Source organism: Echeneis naucrates, chromosome 14 (assembly GCF_900963305.1).
Source record: "Echeneis naucrates chromosome 14, fEcheNa1.1, whole genome shotgun sequence".
Lineage (NCBI taxonomy): Eukaryota > Metazoa > Chordata > Actinopteri > Carangiformes > Echeneidae > Echeneis > Echeneis naucrates.
Genome location: NC_042524.1, coordinates 2,907,277 through 2,926,583, shown reverse-complemented (window position 1 = coordinate 2,926,583; position 19,307 = coordinate 2,907,277). Strand labels below are relative to the sequence as shown.

The 19,307-nt window shown below is 40.5% G+C and overlaps 2 protein-coding genes across 5 annotated transcripts in view; both read left to right on the top strand.

Moving 5' to 3' along the window:
* The window catches only part of clip2 (CAP-GLY domain containing linker protein 2), a 34,255-nt gene extending 29,559 nt beyond the window's left edge, over positions 1–4,696 (top strand). The window contains exons 15-18 of one of the 3 annotated variants that reach the window (XM_029519655.1): positions 10–169; positions 1,098–1,286; positions 2,056–2,118; positions 2,229–4,696. In XM_029519655.1, the coding sequence (XP_029375515.1) occupies positions 10–169; positions 1,098–1,286; positions 2,056–2,118; positions 2,229–2,240 (424 nt within the window). In that variant the 3' untranslated portion in view covers positions 2,241–4,696. The remainder of the gene's footprint in view (positions 1–9; positions 170–1,097; positions 1,287–2,055; positions 2,119–2,228) is intronic. The other 2 variants (XM_029519656.1, XM_029519654.1) reach the window with 2 other exon arrangements.
* Positions 4,697–5,735: 1,039 nt separating this feature from the next.
* Positions 5,736–19,307, top strand: part of gtf2ird1 (GTF2I repeat domain containing 1) — a 29,152-nt gene continuing 15,580 nt past the window's right edge. For both annotated transcript variants that reach the window (XM_029519014.1, XM_029519012.1), the window contains exons 1-9: positions 5,736–6,007; positions 11,047–11,176; positions 11,500–11,641; positions 13,170–13,346; positions 13,487–13,670; positions 16,062–16,369; positions 16,823–16,918; positions 17,820–17,903; positions 18,587–18,770. In XM_029519014.1, the coding sequence (XP_029374874.1) occupies positions 11,051–11,176; positions 11,500–11,641; positions 13,170–13,346; positions 13,487–13,670; positions 16,062–16,369; positions 16,823–16,918; positions 17,820–17,903; positions 18,587–18,770 (1,301 nt within the window). In that variant the 5' untranslated portion in view covers positions 5,736–6,007; positions 11,047–11,050. The remainder of the gene's footprint in view (positions 6,008–11,046; positions 11,177–11,499; positions 11,642–13,169; positions 13,347–13,486; positions 13,671–16,061; positions 16,370–16,822; positions 16,919–17,819; positions 17,904–18,586; positions 18,771–19,307) is intronic.

The following is a 19,307-nucleotide window of genomic DNA, read 5'->3' as shown; positions in this document are numbered from 1 at the left end:
TTGTGTCAGGAGTCTGAATGAACTGAGGGTGCTGCTCCTGGAGTCACACCGCCATTCGCGAGACATGGAGAAAGACCTGAGCCGAGAAGTGCACAAGGCCGAGTGGAAGGTGAAGGAGCAGAAACTCCAGGACGACATCAAGACCCTGCGAGAAAAACTGCTCCTACTGGTGAGTAAAGAGGAGCAATTGTGAGCTTATTAGCCCAGATTTTTTACACTTACTCCTCCTTTCTCCCCTTTCAAGCGGTTTCGTTGCCACTTGTCTTCCAGAATCGAGTCCTCCAGAAATATATGACTTCCCTGTCAAGGAGAAACATCATTGTTAGGAACTAAGTCTGTCCAGGCTCAGACGAAATAATGCTGTAATCTCCCTGCTCACAAGCTTATTGATTCTCTCTTGCCAAAGAGTTCAATAAGAAATTAGTGAAATTAGTGTTTGTTTGTTCTTTTTTTTGTTTTATTTTACTTTTCTAGAAAATGGTTTAACATCATGATGGTTCAAACTTCCCGTTCTTCGGACAACAGCAATATTTGTGATCAGCATGAGTTTTAGTCGACTATGAAAATCGATAGAAGTTAAAGCACGTTGGCATTTAGTTTCTATCATGGATAAAGCCTATTTTTCCCATATACAGGACCTTTCACTAGACTCCCCCCCCCCCCCCCACACACACACACACACTCTTTTGGTAAAAATACACATTTTTCCATGCCAATAAATTAAAAGGCTGGACTGTTATTAAGAAACTGTCTCCTCCAAGAATCAGTCAGTAGATTTAAGGGTAAATTCACATGGATATATTTTATCTAGACAATAATGCATCTGGGTCAATTCCAAGCCAGGTTTTTTATAATGGCCTCATCAAGGTTAGGATGGAGGAGAATACGGTGTTAAAATACACAATCAACTGAGGACATGACTACAACAAATTAATATTCAGGCAGTAGCCAGTCTCTGTGGGCTCATACACACCGATGCTAATGCCGTGAATATGTGAATAATGTATCGTCATCTTTTTTCCCACATGTAAGACATGATATGAATTATTCAACAGCCAGACTTTTGCCATGATCTGCTGCATTTGTGTTTTCTTCAGGGGCGGGAACGGTCTTCACCTGACCACCGGCGTTACTCCATGTTGGACCCGTCGGCTCTGGACTCGGAAGTGAACCGACTGCGCCAGCGGCTGCTCAGCACCGAGGATGCCCTGAGGAACGCTTTGGAGCACAACCAGCAAGTCGACCAGCTGGTCCAGGCCATGCGCAAGCACCCGGAGAAAAGCCCGGTAATGTTTCACTGGAAAATTCCCCTCTCACAAGAGGATGACAGTCATTTTGGTGGCAAGCAGCCCGCAGAGACCTTCCCACATAGACGTGGAGGTAATGGGATGAGGAGTTTTAATATCAGTTTAAAAAATAATTGGAATATTCTCAACAGAGAAAACTGATTTCCAAAATTACAGACACGTTTCAAAGTAATTGTCTGACATTTTGGGAAAAATTACTTCTCCGCTCTGTTGAGGAGAGTTAGATGAATAATACACTTGGTGGAAGTGGGCTGTGTCATTTTGAAGGCTCGTTCGTGTGTTTTCCTTTTCCTGGACAGTGACAGGTGGATCCTTGGCATAGATCCCAGCCCTTTTCAACATTCATTGCCTGCTGGTAACAAAAATAATATGGCAGGGAAAAAAAACATCAGCAAAGAGCCTACTAAGGGTTATACTTTTAAATGGAAGTGGCCTGGAAACCTCAAGTTTTGGTTACGTGCTGTTTGGCAACAGAAGCAGCAATTTGAGGGCAGCCGCAGCTGGAGACGAAAATCAAATATCCTCTGTAGACCAGACTGTCTCATTTCAGTCCAGCCTTTGTTGTCTACAGCAGCTACGAAAGATGACAATGATTCTGAGATGTCTGGCACATCTGAAAAGATATCAGTCTCCTTGTTTCAACACTTAAAGAGTCCTGTGCTCATTGGCTATACTGGTTAGGTATTTATTGGTGTAATCTAAATCTTTGTCTTTGACCATGGCGATAATTTACCAACTTCTTTTCTAGGTGCATGGAGCAAACTCAGCCAATGGAATTCATCATCGGGGGGAGTCCGACAGTGCTCATGATGTTGGTATTTTCTCGTGGTTGTCTTCTTCTTCTTTTTTTTTTTTTTTACCTCATCGTTGAAGATACCTAATACCTGTCAGTACTAAGATGTCTCGTTTCTGTCTCTTCAGGAGCAACACTGATATGAGCGGAGGAGACGAGACTGAGACGTGCAGAGGTAACATCTCCAAAGGAAGAACTTTGCGTGACATTTCTCTTGATCCTGCGACGGACACGCCTGAGGAACATTTCCGTTTACAGTTAAAACCAAAACAGCGAATCTCTATCTCCAGTGAAGTTATGTGTTGTTGCAGAAAGCACCTATTAGCCAATCATGAAGACCGCTTAAAGTACTATGAAATATAATCAGGACATGGGACATGGACGTGAAGAGATGTTGTTGGTACAACTGCTGAAAAGAGTCAGTACGGCAACTTTTGATGCTTTACAGTAGTTAGAAATGTTGAATCAACAAGTTGCCGGGAACTTTGACAATTCAGAATTTTGATCCCAGGAAGCAAAACGGCTGGTGGACGACGATGAGAAGAGCTAAAGGACTGAGTCTCAGTTGCTTTGTTTGTTTTTATTTATTACTTTTACTTTTGCTCCTCCACTTTGTAATAATCATCTGTACTGTAGGTGGGCTGTCTCGGCCAGTGACACTCGAAGTATCTCTTGAAGGATGACGCTGACAGCGCGAAGGGAAACCTGACCAATTAGTCGCCTTCCTCAATACCTCGTGAGAGGACTGATAGCAAAGCCATGGCAGCTTACACTCCTGCTTCAGTGCACACTTGTGGGCGATCGGCATCATTGGAAGTATTGAAAACTAACAAAAATCTGGCTTTTTAAAATGACCAACAAACACGGCCGGTTTGAAAAGTGGCTATGAATCGGGTTTGGTCACATCATTTTGTTTGGAGAAAAAAAAATTTCAAAAGCACCTTCTCCACCACCTCCAATAATGTGATGTCCTCGTGCTGAGTAGCTCCAAGTACAACCCCACAAAAGGACAGTTTTTGCAAAGTCCATAATTTTTTCCCATGCTTTGTCTTGGGGGTGAGGGTAAAGTTTTGTTTTGTTTTGGTTTTTTACTTTTTTTTTTTTTTTATTCATAAAGTCAGTTACAAAAATTGTGCAACAACCCTGTGCTGTCTAGCTAACATTAACTCTTGAAGTATCTCGAATAAAAGTCTTCATTAAGTAACAAATCATGGACAAGGTGTCGTGATATAAAAAACACAACACAGAGGAAAGGAAGTGGAGGAACAATTCCTCCCTTGGAAAGCATTATCACGCCATAATATTGCAGGAAATATAACTTATTAAGGTGGTCTAAATCATCGGTGCCGTTAACTCTATTTGCGGGGTTGGGAAGTAAGAAACCAGAGATTAAATACACATAAATCGAAAAGAGAATACACTTTCTTATTGTACTCTAAATCATCCATCGGAACATGAGGACAGAGTTATCTGATAGAGGCCTGACGCCACTGATTGCAATACCAATCCTCTCTGCCGGTGTTGGGTAAGGCGCCTGCTAATGAGTCTGTCTCCTAAGAAATAGTTCTTTGTGGCCGTTTCGCATCTGTGAACTCTGCCTGAGGGAGAGGATATTAACAAACCCAAGAGGTCCCTGAATCCAGCTCGTGAGTGTCTATAGAATAAATAGGTTGAATTTTCTCCACTTTTACATTCACTAAAACTCTGTCTGACCCTGTGCTAATACACCTTACACTTACTCTATCAGTAATAACCAGCTATTTTATTTACTGTGGCCTATGAATAAGTCCAGATTCCATCCATGCATTCGTATTAATTCATGAATTGTAAATATATATAAATTGGTATCTGGTTCAATGTTGTTTGATGAGCATTTGAACCAATCAGAATTTGTCCTGACCTTTTGTTAAGTCTGCTGAAGGGCTGCGGCAGGAGCTGAAACCCAAAACAATGGCTTTAAGTTCCTCACCCTCCCCCAGGCTGATAAAAATCTGACTTCTATTTGGGAAAAAAAGACATCTCTATCAACACATATGGCACATATTTACACTGTAAGTCTTCCAAATAATGTTTCATCCATCCTGTGTGTAGTTGGAGATTGGTTTCTATTGCTTTTCAGGAGAAATTACACAGAGGTGAGTGAAGGGAAAAACTTGTAGTCATCTCTCCTGGGCAAAATAAGTAGGGCAGGCGCTGGTCAGCTCAGATAAAAACTAAATTTTCCGTTGGATATTGTACATGGTCTTTTTAGCTGGAGGTCTCATACCCCTTTGGATTATTGCTGCAATGGTTTCAGAGATTGAGTCATTAAATATTAACAATGTGGGCAAGGGTTGGTGGTGTTTTATTTCTTTCTTTCCTCTTTCATATGTGTGTCTCCTCTGCGTGTTTTGTATTTTGAGGCGAAGCCCTGCAGATTGGTATATTTCTACAAAGCTGAAGTGGTGTTACGTTTCATGCCGCGAAGAGGGTAGCGGTTTGGGAAATTCATCCAGCAACCGTAACCATTTACCCCTTCCTCAGCCACACACAAACACACTGTGAGCTAAGATAAACTCTGTTTTCTAGATCATATAAGCATCTGAGGGAAATAAATATGGTATTAAAATGAATTGATGTCAGCCAGGAGAGAAGGCAATAACTCCTTTATGTGAAATAGAGGCCAAGTTTCCTGATGGTGAAGATGAAACATCCAGACACTGCATATTTATTTACAATCTCTGGATTTCAAACCTCCACATACATCACTTTTATTTGTTGGCCTTGGCAAATGTCAGGGTTTATCCATGCATCTCAGTTTGTTGCTAGAGGGGCAGGCTGGCTATGCTGGTGACATTTGAATAAACAAATGATTACTTTTTTCATTTTTTTGCAAAAATGAATAGAAATCGTTACATATGTGGATCACACATCTACTTTTTTTTTTTTAAATTGAACACTTAAGTGTAACTAATCAGATTACAGTTACATGGTGGATTGTGTACACAGCACTCATTAGAGTTCTTGAAATAAAAAAGTTTATGACCGCATTTAAGAAAAGATAAATATTCATTCCTCTCCCTCAGGGTGTGAACTTTACCCTACAATAAACAGACATGGTCTATTTTAGGCAATCACAAGAGCCATGGCATAACTGTACTGTCCTGGCACTAAAATCCACGGAGTTACTGTACATCCACTTTGTTCGTATGCTAATCCTAAAAAATATTTGGACACTGTGCAATTCTGAAACACCAAAACCACACTTCATTATCTATGAGGGATTTCTTTAAGAAAAAATAATAATAATAATAATAAAAAAATTTATAAATAAACTGCCAGTGTGGAGTTTCAGCCAAGTGGCAGACAGTGATTTTAACTGTCAAAGCCCCCCTATTAAAATAAAAAAAAAAAGAACAATGGGAATATTTCCATTTCCTTGCAATAAAAATAAAAATGAATAAATAAATAAAAAATAGCAAATAAATCCGCTCCCTGAGGGTTTTTCCGGAGGTTCCTCCGTTAATCCTGTATGTAAATCGCAGCCAATAGATGCTGTTGTTGAGTTGGGCTGGGATTAGCAGGAGGCGAATGAGTTTCAATTTTACTGGATTACAGAACAAAGAAAGGGGAAAGGGACACCCTGCTCTGTTAAAGAGTAGAGGGGGGGGGACATTTAAAACAAAACAACAAAAAAAAAAACAACAACAAAAAGATATAAACTGAAGGAAAAAATACACAAAATAGTAGACAACAAAACGTCCGATCGAAGTCAACATTGTGATGTGGCGGATTACGATGTGTTAGCGGACGCGGCGGCTGCATCGTGGATGGGAAACAGCGAGCGTTTCTGATGGATTAAAACGGGGGAATAAACCTATTCCGGGATTGACAACAGCAACAAGGCTCATTTAATCGCTAATTAAAGGTGAGATTTTGGCTGTCTGTTTTCGCATCCCCCGGCAGCTGTGTTGTGTGTTTCCAACCCGTCGGGTGTTTTTTAATTTTTCCGTGGCTCTACATTGGAGAAATTACAGATTATAACCCGATTTTTCAGGACCGGGGGAGGAGATGGAAAGGGAAGTGCTAGCTAGCGCTAGGCTAGGCTAGGCTAGGCTAGCTAGCTAGCATGGAGGCTAACGCAGCGGAGCTAACGACTTTATGCTAGCTGGCCCCACACACAACGTTATCGCGACACCGTTAGCTAATTTAGCCAGGCGTCTTTGGACATCTGGTTAACTATTCTGTGAATATGAATCACTTGTTTAAAAACAGTAAACAATTAAATATTTTTTTTCTTCTAAAGACACTCCTGACCAAGTTGAGGGAGAAGTGCTTGCTCCCGTATTTGTGATTGAGACACAACGGCTGTCTGCTTGCTAATTTATTCCCTATACGTTTGACTATAAGGTGACCAGCTAGGACAACAAAGCCAGCTAGCTGGATTAGCCGGTGTGAAGCAGCACAGTTCAACTTTGGCAGAAAAATAAATAATAAAAAAATAAATAAAGATGCAGAACTGAACACACCGAAAGCCCATTTTTCAGTTTGAGTCCAGCCTCGTTTGACTTGTGGTGAACTTTTAATATAAGAAATGACCAAACGACCGCTGTGGTTCGTTTTACAACCTTGTAGTTAAAGCAGCACGACCGGAGTGTTGTCAGAAATAATGAAAATGTTTTGATTTGAGGGAGATTAAAAGAAGAAAGGGGAATAAGGATAAGTGGGTTTTTTTTATTTTGTTTCCTTATATGTATATATATAAAAAAAAAACACGCAAAATTGTTGTTTTTGTTTTTCTAGTCGCGTCAAAGTTTGACTTGGAATAAAACTTTTTTCAGCTGATTTAATCCACCGGGCAAAACAGAAAACAGACATGTACACTAAACATGGGTTCATTTCCTTTGGAGGAGCAGACCTTGACTTTTATTTATTGCACCAATGTCTCATATCCTGTGGTTTTTTGTTGTTTTTATTTCCCCCCCCCCTCCTCCTGGGTCCAGTTTATCAAAAATAATTCCCCCTCTGCTCCCAAGTGATGTGAAATTAATGGTAGCTTTCTCACAGAGGAAATCAAACCGTGTCAAAATATGGCAGTGTGAAGTTACCCAGTTTGAGACTGACTCCTTTTAACCCGTTATTTATTGCTTCTTTTTTTTTTTTTTATACCAGGAAAAATTGCCCATCATAACATACTTATTTCCTGTTATTCGAATTTGGCGTCTGAATATTACAACTTAAAAAGTGTAAAGCTGTTCAACACCCACTGAATCTTTAGCATGATGGCCTTTCTTTAAATGTACGACCGTTTGAAGTCTGTGTGGTTCTTTTCACTATATTGGACTTCAGAGTGAGATGCAGTGCAATTTTGTCATCTACATTTGCACTGAGGGATTGGACGTTTCACCTATAATATGTTAAGCTCATATCTCTGGTTTGTTTCTATTTGGCTTTCATAACATCAGTGATGACATTCCCAAAAGGCCGTGGCCTCAGGCTTCTAGTGTAAACAAAAGGATTATGTTGTTTTTTTGCACTTACGATGAGGCACCACACCCTGACTTACTGTAAATTGTTGGAGGTATGTCTCCTACTTAGTCTCTTCCCTTGCTTTTCCCACAGAGCATTTCCTAATGAACTGTGTTTACCTGTGGTACACCCCTACAGGTGTATTACCTAATTTTAACTAATGCGAGTTAATGGACATGTAGAAGTTGCATTTCTTTTGGCAGCTCTCTTCATAACTTTGTTTCACTGGTTTGGGCAGATTGCTCCTGTATTGTCCCAAAGTGGTGGAATGAGAAAACTAAACACCAATACTGTCATCATCATTGTCATACAGACCAAATAGAAAAGAAATACTTCTCACGGTGTGTCTGAGGGCAAATCCGAATGGACAAATTTCCAATATTCTCAGCCAGCTCAGTGAGAAAGAAGTCAAAAGATAGCCTTTTGAGTTGCAGTGTTTCTCACAGAAAGGTATTGTTTTTATCCTTGAGGCTCAGAAAATTGTACTGAATGCATTTTCACTCTCATAAAACCTTACGGTGACATTTCTTGGCATAGTACTACTCTACTACCTGCAGACATGTAGAATAGTGTGAAATCAACCGCAGGAATGCCCACATCGCCCACATGCTCTCAGCTGCGTGCGCAAAAGGTAGATAGAGGTGAAGATTAAATGTGGATGTAGCTCTGACAGTCAAATAAAGTGCAGCCAATTATTCTGGTTCATGAGCATTGGGACCACACCAAGTTTTAGTTATGCCCTGTCCAACTTCAACCTGAGTAGAAGTCCAACTAGCCAAAATAATTGAAAACACCCATGAGATTGAGAAGGGTGGTTTAAGTCCCAAAAATCTTCAGCCTGGAAACCCATATGTCTGTGGTGATTAACCACATTCAGACATTTAAAGGCATATATAGTCACCAACATTAATTTAAGGACTTCACATTCAAGAATATGATTTTTTGTTAGTGTGAGAGTTGGGCTTGTTTCAGCCAGTGCAGTTCAACGCCGTAGAACAAATACAGTGCCCTAAAAAGATATTTTTAGTGCTTTTAAGTCCTACATATCATGCATACAGTCCAATGAATTACAATTCCACCACAGCTTGTCTGCAGCTGGAGCAGGAAAGAGATATTTTTGCCATCTAAAGCTCAGATTTGAGGGAGTGACAGGTACCCTCCCTGACATGGCAGCAGCTTCATTTTTAGCAGTTTGACTGCGGATGCCAAGTCAGAGATTTACTGCTTATCCAGAATAGAATTAACATGTAGAATTTAAATATATATAAATATAAAAAAACCCTGCTTTTGAATCCACGTGATCTGGTTTTGGCTCTTATGAGAACTCCACAGACCATGTCCCTTGTTAGTTTTTTTTTTTTTTTTTTTTTTCACCTTTTCGGTCACATTGACATTATTCTTAGCTGAGTTATACTCTCTGAGTTAACACACAACCAGATCGTGTGTGTTTTATGGACTCAGTCCTGAAGCCAGACGTGAAGGGACAAAGTCCACAATGTTAAACAGGTTGCAAAACCTGTGGCTCTCACTCGTTGATTTTTATCAGTTCAGTGGAAGAGGAGCGACAGTTTGGATGAAATCTCAGTGGTCAGTGCTGACGATTACGCCATTCCCATTCAACAGAGCTACTTATTGATTTGCATCAAAAGATTTGGTTTCTTTCTCTTCTTTTATTTCAATGTTTCATAATAGACTTGTTTATTGTTTGTGGCACCATTTATTAATGTTGCTTCACACTGAACTGTTCAATATTCACTGACAACCATAACAGCGCTGTGACATTATGTATGAGCTTCCTCTTTCAAAGCAATTGACACGGCATTATCCTGAGCCTGTGCTCATCCCAACCTTTCTCCTTCTCACTACTTCCTTTGCCTTTTAAATATGTGAGGGAAAGAGGCCATCTATTTTGAGGCCGTAATAATTTAGGAGGGGGCTAATGTTTGCTGTGGCCTCGGGGGAGGCAGATTTAGATGGCCAATAGACTTGGCACATTAAGACTGGTGCAGCTGAACCCCACCACACCCACCCTCCTGTTTCTCTCTGCCTTTCTCTATCTCTCTCTACCTCTCTGTCCTCTCGCTATTGAGTCAGTGGTTTGGGCTTGCCAGAGGCTAGTATAATGGTTCCCAGTGTCTGGAGAGATTAAAGGCCAGGGCTGCATTGTTCAAATGCCCCGAGATTAGTTTCCAAGGAGACGGGTTTCAGTTGCCATGAGAACATCGTTCCTGGCTTTAGCTGAGCAGTTTTTCTTTTCCAATTCTTTTCCAAATCTGTTTAAATCTTTACTTTTATATACACCTTCTATCTTCCATTTGCTGTTAGCTTGATGTGAAGTTTCTGGTCTTGTGTGTTACGTAGGTATGCCACGGTACTAAACCTCCAGAGGGGCTTGGAAAGTTAAGGATCCATCTTGACTGTCTCAAGTCAGTATCTCTTTATCTTGTTGCCATTCGTCAAGGAGAGAAACTAAAGTATAAATGGGTTCATATGACATCATCTCCCTGCTCTAATTAGCCCCAGTCGACAAAGTCAAACCAGAAGTTGCTGAATTCAGATGAATCTGGCTTTCAGCCATGATAGAAGTGTGGCCCTAGGGATGACAGTGTCAGACTGTTGGATGATTCAGCGCTTTTCTATCAGATGGATTGCCATCGTAATCTCATGGTCCCAGAGGATGAGTCCTGCTGTCTTTGGTGATCTTCCAGGTTTTCCCTTAGCACCGCCATAACGTTTTAGTTGTTTTAGCAAACTTTACATGTTTCCTTGAAATTTGGAAATGATATCAATCTTTCATAGAGGGTATGAGGACTTTGGTGGTCCTTGACTTCATACCTAGCAGGATGGTTGAGGTTTACCTTTATCCAATGAAATCCTCTTGATTTTGAAGTCACCTTGAAGCTGACATGTTATTGTGAGCGAAAGGTGTGAACAATGGATGGATTGCCATCCGGACATTTCTTTCAGAGATTGATGGTTTGATTTAATTTTAATCACTTTGGTGATCACTCCTTTTTTTACTCCACTGCCATCAGCTCATTAATTGATCAATTGATTGAATCAAATACCTGCAAAGCTAATGGTATGTCCTATTAGCCTCAGCTGTAGTTCTTATTTTACTAGTAATTAACAAATGTTAGTATGCAAACGCACTAAATCAGGATTATAAATACTGTAAACTGTGTCTCAGAGCAAACGGTGTGACTGTACACTCAGTCCTCTGACCTTTTTTACTTAATTCATTACCCAGTCTCCAGTCTCAGATGGATGCTCAGAATACAAGCATGTATTTGCTTAAAGCCAAACCAAATGAAGTCAGAGGAGCCTGCTTTGAATGCAGGTCCCTTCTGCATGTGTACATGAATCAGCACACATGCAGGGTCTGTTGGTGTCGCAACGTGGCTGCCTGCCTAAACTGTGTTCATCTGGTCCCCGCAGAGGCATGGCTCAGATGAGGAAGTTGGCATGTGATGGCATCAGGACAAACTCCCGGGGCGAGCCGCAGGTCCCTCTGGTGTCTGCCAGACAGGAGATCCTCACCAGCCTGGTGTCTGCCCTGGACTCTGTGGTACGTCCTGAAGCAAACCTCACACAAAGTCACATTCTTTCTGGCCGCCTTAACAAACAGACATCAGATATATTTCAATCCATTTTCCATTTGACAAGTAAATCTCAGATGGCTTCCCACCACTTGGCGAGTAAATTTTCATACCAAAGATTCACATAGTTAATCTCAGACCCTGTGCTTTGTGGCTGTGAATCAGAGTGGCAATAAATATCTTCTCATGATGACAACAGAATGAAGATGCAGGTCTTACAGCTGCATATTTCCTCCTCACGCTTTCCAGTGATTACTTATGAGTAACTGATGTCTTTATCTTTGCTCTGCAGTGTATGGCCATGTCGAAGCTCAATGCTGAAGTGGCGTGTGTCACCGTACACGAGGACAGTGTCATAGCTGTCGGCACAGAAAAGGGCAGAGTCTTCCTTAACTCCAGGAGAGAAATCCAGACAGACTTCTACAAGTTTTGCCGTAAGTTCAACTCTTCCGTGTGAATGTGAATGCAACTCACAGATTCAGGCCTGATAGAGTGTTGATCACTTTCATTACAGCTACAGCTGTGAGACAGTTGTATGAAATGCACAGGCTTGTCCCTGCAGGATTTTGTAGTTTGTTATCACACAAATGCAGATTCAGCCAAAAAAGTTTTAACAACTGCAGCAGCTTGCAGTTTCACTGGATATCCAATTACTTCAACTTGAAATGATTGATTCAACAAAGCAGTTGCAGTTTCACACATTTTACCCTTTATCAGATACAACGATATCTCTTGTCACATCTCTTTTGGGAAAACCTTTTCATGTGTTAAGTCAAGCAAATATTAAAGATTTGTGCTACTTTTCTTACGACTTGTAGTACTTTTAAAAGTAAAGTGTTCTAATTGCTACTGCAAGTTCTACTTGTTTGGGAAGTTAAAGGAGCATGTGCAATTTTAGCTAGTGCTTAATAGCCAGTGTCAGTATTAACAGCTGCTTACTTGCCAGTCTTGCTGTGAGATGCAGTCATTAAGCATAACAACAGATTTTAATATGCCCTCTGAGTAGACTGGAAGCTACAGTGACTCCAATAGAGGACAAGGAGTGACAGAAGAAGCAATACAAGAGGGTTGGATCTTCTATGAATGGATGGATGCTATGTAGCCATAGAAAAACTTGCAATTTGCTCCTTTAATGTCAAGGTTGCCACTGAATAGAATTAAACACATAGAAGGATTATCCCCTTTCATAATAAAATTTTCTAGAGTAATATGTAACAAGAGCCAAAAGATTTCTTTGTCATATGAAAACATATTCTCTGAATAAATCAAAGTATATCTCTCAATCAAATAATAGACTTTCTACTTCAGCCCTCATTTTCAATAAGCAAACTAGTATGCCAGATTTCAAGCGTGAAGCCCAGCCTGTTGACCTTGGGCAGTAAGGTAAAGCAGCAAATAATGCATTCAGACTCCACAATGTTTTCCTGCTAATAACACCAATTTAAGAGGCTGTGACCTCCCATTACACTGTTTAATTTTATCAGGGTTGTGCGTATACAAGGTGAAATTAGTTTTTACAGCCTGTTACTGGGAACAGTAGCTCCAGTTTGCTTTGTTTAGTAAAGAATGAGAAGAGAAATAAACCATTGTTTGTGGTTTCAGGTAGCTGGCCTTTTAACTATAACAAATGAGGAAAAAATGAACTGAGTGGCTTTGTGTTGCCCACTTAATCACAGATTGTCAGAGATGCTTTACGTTTATCCAGATATATTCCAGCACAAACAAGTCATTAATTATGTGTGCCACTATTTTTCAGAAGGTGGCGTATTCATTACTTTTGAGAATAAGTCTCTCAATCATCATGTTTTTTTTGTTTCTTTTGAGTGTTGAAAGTCAAGGTACTAAGGTGCATTTACTTCTACCTAGTACACATTGTAGCCCACAACTTTCCGTTATGTTATAGTACACTTCTTTTTTTCTTTTCTTTTAAACTGGAATGTGACTTTTGTCATTTTGCTACAGGGGTGCCATGTCTGCAAAATTTGACCACAGCAAATTCACATACCAAAGACCAAGACGGTGATCTCAGCAAACTGAGTAAGGATGGCGAGCATGGGAAACAGAGAGCTCCATCAGATGTTCAGTCCAACATCTTTGTTCTGAGGAAGATGGTGGAGGAAGTCTTCACTGTGCTTTACAGTAAGGAGGGCCATAATTCAAGATGTTATCGAATTTTCGGCAGGCAGGAATTGAGAACCAAATAGTTTTCAGCCGCTCAGGAGCAGAATTATTTGGTTTTATGTCCAGAATGGTCAAATTGCATTTTTTGCAACACGCAGGTGAGGCTGTGGGAAAGAGCAGCCTGGTTCCTGTGCCTTACGAGTGGATCCAGAAGGACCCCAGCTGTGTGGTGGCCCACGGCCTGCCTGATGGGGTCACTCTGAAGAAGCCCTCTGAGTATGACATCAAGACTCTGATGAAGATTCTGGAACAGAGCCACCGAATACAGCTCATAGTAAAACGGTGAGTCTGCAAAGTGAGAAACACTGTGACAAACAGACTTCTGTTTAATGGCTTGTATCAGAATATGAAACCAGATGTTTTACATCTGATCGCTCCAGAAAGAAAAAACAAAAAGTTTTTTGTCAAACCAGTTTAGCCTGTAATGCTTTGAAGGGAAATATACTTGTGCTAGGCTTAAAGCTAATATGTGGTTTGGCATCTTGTACAGTTAGAGATTGGTAGCAGACAGACTGCAGTGTCTTAGTGAGGGATAGACAGGGCTTTAATTCAGCTGGGAAAAACACTTTCTCAGGTTACAGGTCAGCCTTTCCAGAACATATTTGCCTCATAACAATGCTGGCAATATTTAACAGGATCAGTCACAGAGTCTGGAAGAGGAGCAGTGATGCATATTTTGTCAACAACAGCCATACAAGTAACAAAAAGTCTGTTAATAATATGTGTTAAAGGAAAATATTAAGTCTGGCCAAAATTGCCAAGTCTCGGCAGCTCCACATGGGCTTGATCTGATGCCTCTTTCCCAGAATGCCTTTGGTGGAAGTTGGGCACAGTCTCTATGGGCTCACATATTTACAGACTTGTGAAGGAAAGAAACAATGATTAGTGCCAGGTTCCCCTCCCACCACTAATGTACCTGTTCCCCTGACCTTATGGTAACTGAATAAAACATTAAAATAGTGTCACTATAAAGGGTCAGTGGATCTTGATCAGACTGGAATCAGCCCTGAATTTCAAAAAGCCAAAATTATGAGCAGATTTAACTAATAAATCCATAAATTTTGAGCTCTGTCAGATGCCGAAGCACTGCACAGTGGTTACTAATTCTGTGTGACAGGATTTAAGAAACGCTGTATGATCCTATGATCATCACAAAGTGAATAGTGGAAAAAAAAAAAACATTCACATGATGAGAAGTCTCGGTGATGTGTACCATGCACTGTATTTTAAACACCACCAGTTTGGTTTTGGTTGAAAACCTTTTGTTTCATGTGATTCCCTTGTGACTTCCTGTTGTGTGGAAACTTGCAAATGAATATTTAAATTCTCCTGGTCTGGATCAACAGATCTGGTGACACAAGATTGAAAGTAAAATATTTACTGTATTTTCACTAAAACAAATTGAATGCCCTGTTAAAGCTTCATTAGATCATGCAAACTTTTCGCTTCTCCAAAGTCATTAAACACTTTCAAGGAATATTTTTGTCACTTCAGTTCAGCTCCTGAGTATAATTGCTGTCTTAAGTCTCCTTTCTACACATTTGCTTCCTTAACAAAAACTCTCACATCCCTCTGGCCACAACACATTTGAGGTCTCATGTCTTTACCATTATATAATTGATTTGAATAAGAGCAGTTAAAAAAAAAAAAACACTGGATTGGCCTCCATACTCGTCCTGTTAGATCTTAGTACTGCCTTTGACAACGTTGACCATAATGTTCTATTACAAAGCCTGAAACATGAAACTGGGATCAAAGGAGCCATACTAAGCTAATCTAAATCATACTTATCAGACAGATATCACTTCGTTCATGTTAGCATTATCCGGAAGCACAGCATCAGTTTTTCTGTTATGTGGATGATACTCAATTATACTTGTCAGTGAAGCTGAATGAAACTAATCCACTAATCAGACTTTATGATAAAACCTGCAGTTAAAGATTTAATGTTTAATTGCTGTTTTTCTTTTAGTTGTGCTGCTTTAGGCCTAGACAGCTGGGGGTTGCACTGAGCACCTCTCTCTCTCCCTCCCTCCCTCCCTCCCCCTCCCCATCTGTCTCTCTGTGGTTCTCTCTCTCTCTCCTCCATGCATGTACATTACAACATTACATGTCTCAATTTGTTTACAATTTGTTTCTTCCCATAGTCTTTGTTTTGTACCTCCTGTCCTCTCTCTTCCTGTTCCCATCCTACAGGTGCTACAGCATATATATTGGGTCTCTACAACAACTCCATAAAGAGTTTGGTCTAGACCTGCTTTATGATTTGGTGCTATAAAAATTAATTTCATTTGATTTGATTTGAAGACATACAGATTGGTGTTAGGCTGTTTTTTTTTTTTTTTTGTTTTTTTTTTGTTTTTTTTTTTTGGGATAGGTACAGTACAGTGAAGTGTTTAGAAACCCAACAAAGCACCCTTGTTAACACAAAATCATCATATTTCATTTATCTTTTAGTTACTTCTTCTAAAAGCTATCAAAGGGGATGGAGCAGAGGCATTTGTCCTCAAAATTTGCTGCATTAGCCTGGCAGCTGCTCAATTGCCTGGCAAGTGATACAGGTGGCAAACAAAAGAGCTTGATGTTGACTTGTGACATGTGTAATCCCTCTGGTTCAGATTCAGGGGAGCCTTGATTCAGTTTTTTTGAATTTGATTCAATCTCTGCGCTCAGGCCAGCAGAAGATCTGTCTCGAGAAGCCAAGTCCACCGCCGACATCAGCCACAACAATTCTGCCGCTGTCATGACACCAAGCGGCCACGGCCCAGGGAAGAGTACTACCCAGGTAGTCACGTCACCGAGTCCCGCCACTTCCAGCAACTCTGTTCTGTCAAACTTCCTGTACGGCATGCCCATGTCCTCCAAACCCCACCCAGATGGCAAGCTGGATTTCAAACCCATGTCCCTCCTCAACCTCGGCAAAGACAGGCTGGCCAACTGGACAGACAAGAACATGTCTGTCAAGGACTGCACCAGCAATGGTAAGGGCCACTGTACGTTGCCAGTGTATTCACGATAATGATGAAAAGTGAAATCTGTATGTGGTGTCTCAACAGTGTGTGCATTGAAGCCACTCATTCATAGCAGCACAATTTTATAGGACATTTACTTCTTATACTTACTATAATGAGATTTCCAAAGTAATCCTTCAACTCCCAGCCACCAGTGGTCAGGTCCATTCACCTACCTGTGTTTGAGATTCTGTAGTCCAAGTTGTGGCTCTGAAATGTAGCAAAATAATATTAGTAAGACTCAAGATTTTATTTTTCCTTTTTAAATAGTTTATACTTGCAATTTTGCATCTTTTACAGTTAATTACCTAAGTTAGTCAAGTAATGCTGAATGCTGGAAAAACAAATTACAGAGTTTCTTTTTGAAATGAAAAGTGAATTGAACTGAAAATATTTCATTTTCCTTTTCATTTGCATTTTCAGATGAGACAACAAGACTACCTGGTGAGCAAGGTCATAGTCCTCCTGGGGTCCACATCTCCAAGCGGCTGCTCTTCTCCATTGTGCATGAAAAATCAGGTACGTCTGAACACATTCTCAAACAGATATATACATGCCTACAAGTTGATAGACTTTGGCTTTGCTTTGGCATAGACAGTATCTCTGTAAACTTTGGGAGTTCATACAATGTTGTCATGTAGCTCTTAATACTGGATATGCCGAAGGGTCATAGTGAATGCATAATATTTAAAGCTGAAGTTCAACTATGCTGGAAATCCTCATGCAAACCGATGTTTAAAAATGAAACAGTACTAGATTCCTAACAAATAAGAGCTAAGGTGTCTCATGTTGAGCAGACAGGCGTCAGTAACCCTAAAAATAGTCCAGAATTTTTAGGCTTTAATTTGAACCACTGTGATGAGACACACGCAGATCAGCTGTGTTTTATTTGTGGGAGCACAGACCATATGCATGAGAAAATGTTTTTTAAAATAAAACCTAAATGAGTCACAGTCTCACTAGTGAAAATCTTTTCATCAAAGACTCTGGGGAGAAAAAATTAAAAAAGACTTTCATCACTGAATTCAAAGAGTGTTAAACTTAAATTCTAATGCAGTGTTAAAAGTTCAAATCTGCTAACACAGAGCTTTGCACATTTTGTTTTACACCTTTCCCTGCTTTGCTCTGTCTGGATTTGCAGAGTCACACACTGTAGCCAAGCACTGTTTACCGAACCAAAGCCGAGTGCTACTAACCCGTAACCATTAAGGGCTAAACTACTACAATGTCAACATTAATCCTTTAAGAAGATTGCCGTCATTTCCCAAGTTGACACTGAGTAGATGGAGAAGATTAATTTCAGATCTTTAGCACTACAATGAAATAAAGCTCATTTGAATGCCTAAGCTGCAATAAACACCCGCTGTGCATGAAACACTGGACACAGGAGTTGTTTTGTTTTTCCTTCTACTCCCTGCAGAAAAGTGGGACTCATTCATTCGGGAAACCGAAGACATCAACACTCTGAGAGAATGTGTTCAGATCTTGTTCAACAGCAGATACGGTGAGAAAAGCCTCTTCTCTCTGCATTGAGATGATCATCCTCACTTATACAGGGTGCAGTTCAGAAAGGTGTCTTTGCCTCCTCAAGCAATTGTGCACGCGGCGACGATTCTGTGGCGTGTGTGTGGATGTTGATAGATTGGGGTCACTGCTTGAGGTTTGATCATCTTCTCCACAGTGACGCACAAACGAGAAACCACAGTGAACTGTTAATTGCTACCAAATAAATGTCTGAGGAAGAAGCTGAACCAGAACACAGTTGATCGCAAGTCAAAAATATGTGTCTTATTTTGCAACATGTTCGAAATTATTCCGATCATGCTGCAGTGCACTCGGACTGCAGATACTTTCATGTGTCTACGAGCACTTTCCTCAAACTGGAGAAGAAAAAGCATTTGGACATTATTGCTCATGGGATCTGTTCCCAGAATTCTTTATCCAAGCCCACAGCACTGATTATCATTCCCTTTAAGTTTCTCATTTAACTGGAATTAGCTCCACGTCTGCAAACTTAGGGTGTGCATCCCTCCGGAGGCTGCTTTTCTTCATGCAAATTCATGTTTATAGAAATAACGAACACATCACATAGACAAACAAAATATCATCATATAGAATTTAGAGTGAAAAACTGTCATTTTCTTCCAATTGCATCACAGTTTAATATTTATTGTTTTCTTCCTCCAGCTGAGGCCCTGGGTCTAGATCACATGGTGCCTGTACCTTACCGCAAAATAGCCTGTGATCCAGGGGCTGTGGAGATCATAGGTATCCCCGACCAGATCCCCTTTAAAAGACCCTGCACCTACGGGGTTCCCAAGCTCAAACGCATCCTGGACGAGCGACACGGAATTCGCTTTATTGTCAAAAGGTAAGGAATGCGTCACATCTGTGGGATATATCCACAGAATCACACACTTGTGAGTCATACTTTAGATTTGTTAGGAGAAAGAGGCACTCAGTTCCACTCCAGTAAACTACACTGTGGCACCGCTTCTGAAACTTTTACTTAGAAGAGGTTTTTAATAAGCCCATACCAACTGAGCCAGCCTATACCATCTGCCTGTTAAACGTCTGCCTCCATCAGCACACGCTGTCCCACCATGTCCGCTCGTCCCAGATGACTTTCCCCTGCCAGCATGTTGTGCTAACGGCTGCAATCCACTCATTTGTTTAAGATAATTTAAATGAGCCGCCCTGCCATGTTTGGGATTACATGTCTTTTTCTTTTCTTTTCTTTTCTTTTTTTTTTTACAAATCCTGCAGGCAGTTCATTAGTGCTAATACAATTAAGGAAAGATTGAAGATGTGATTCTGAATTACATCACAACCCCATTGTCAGTGAGCGATACTCCAGATGCAGGCCCTGATGGTCTCATTTTTTTCTTCAAACACTATGATCATTTTT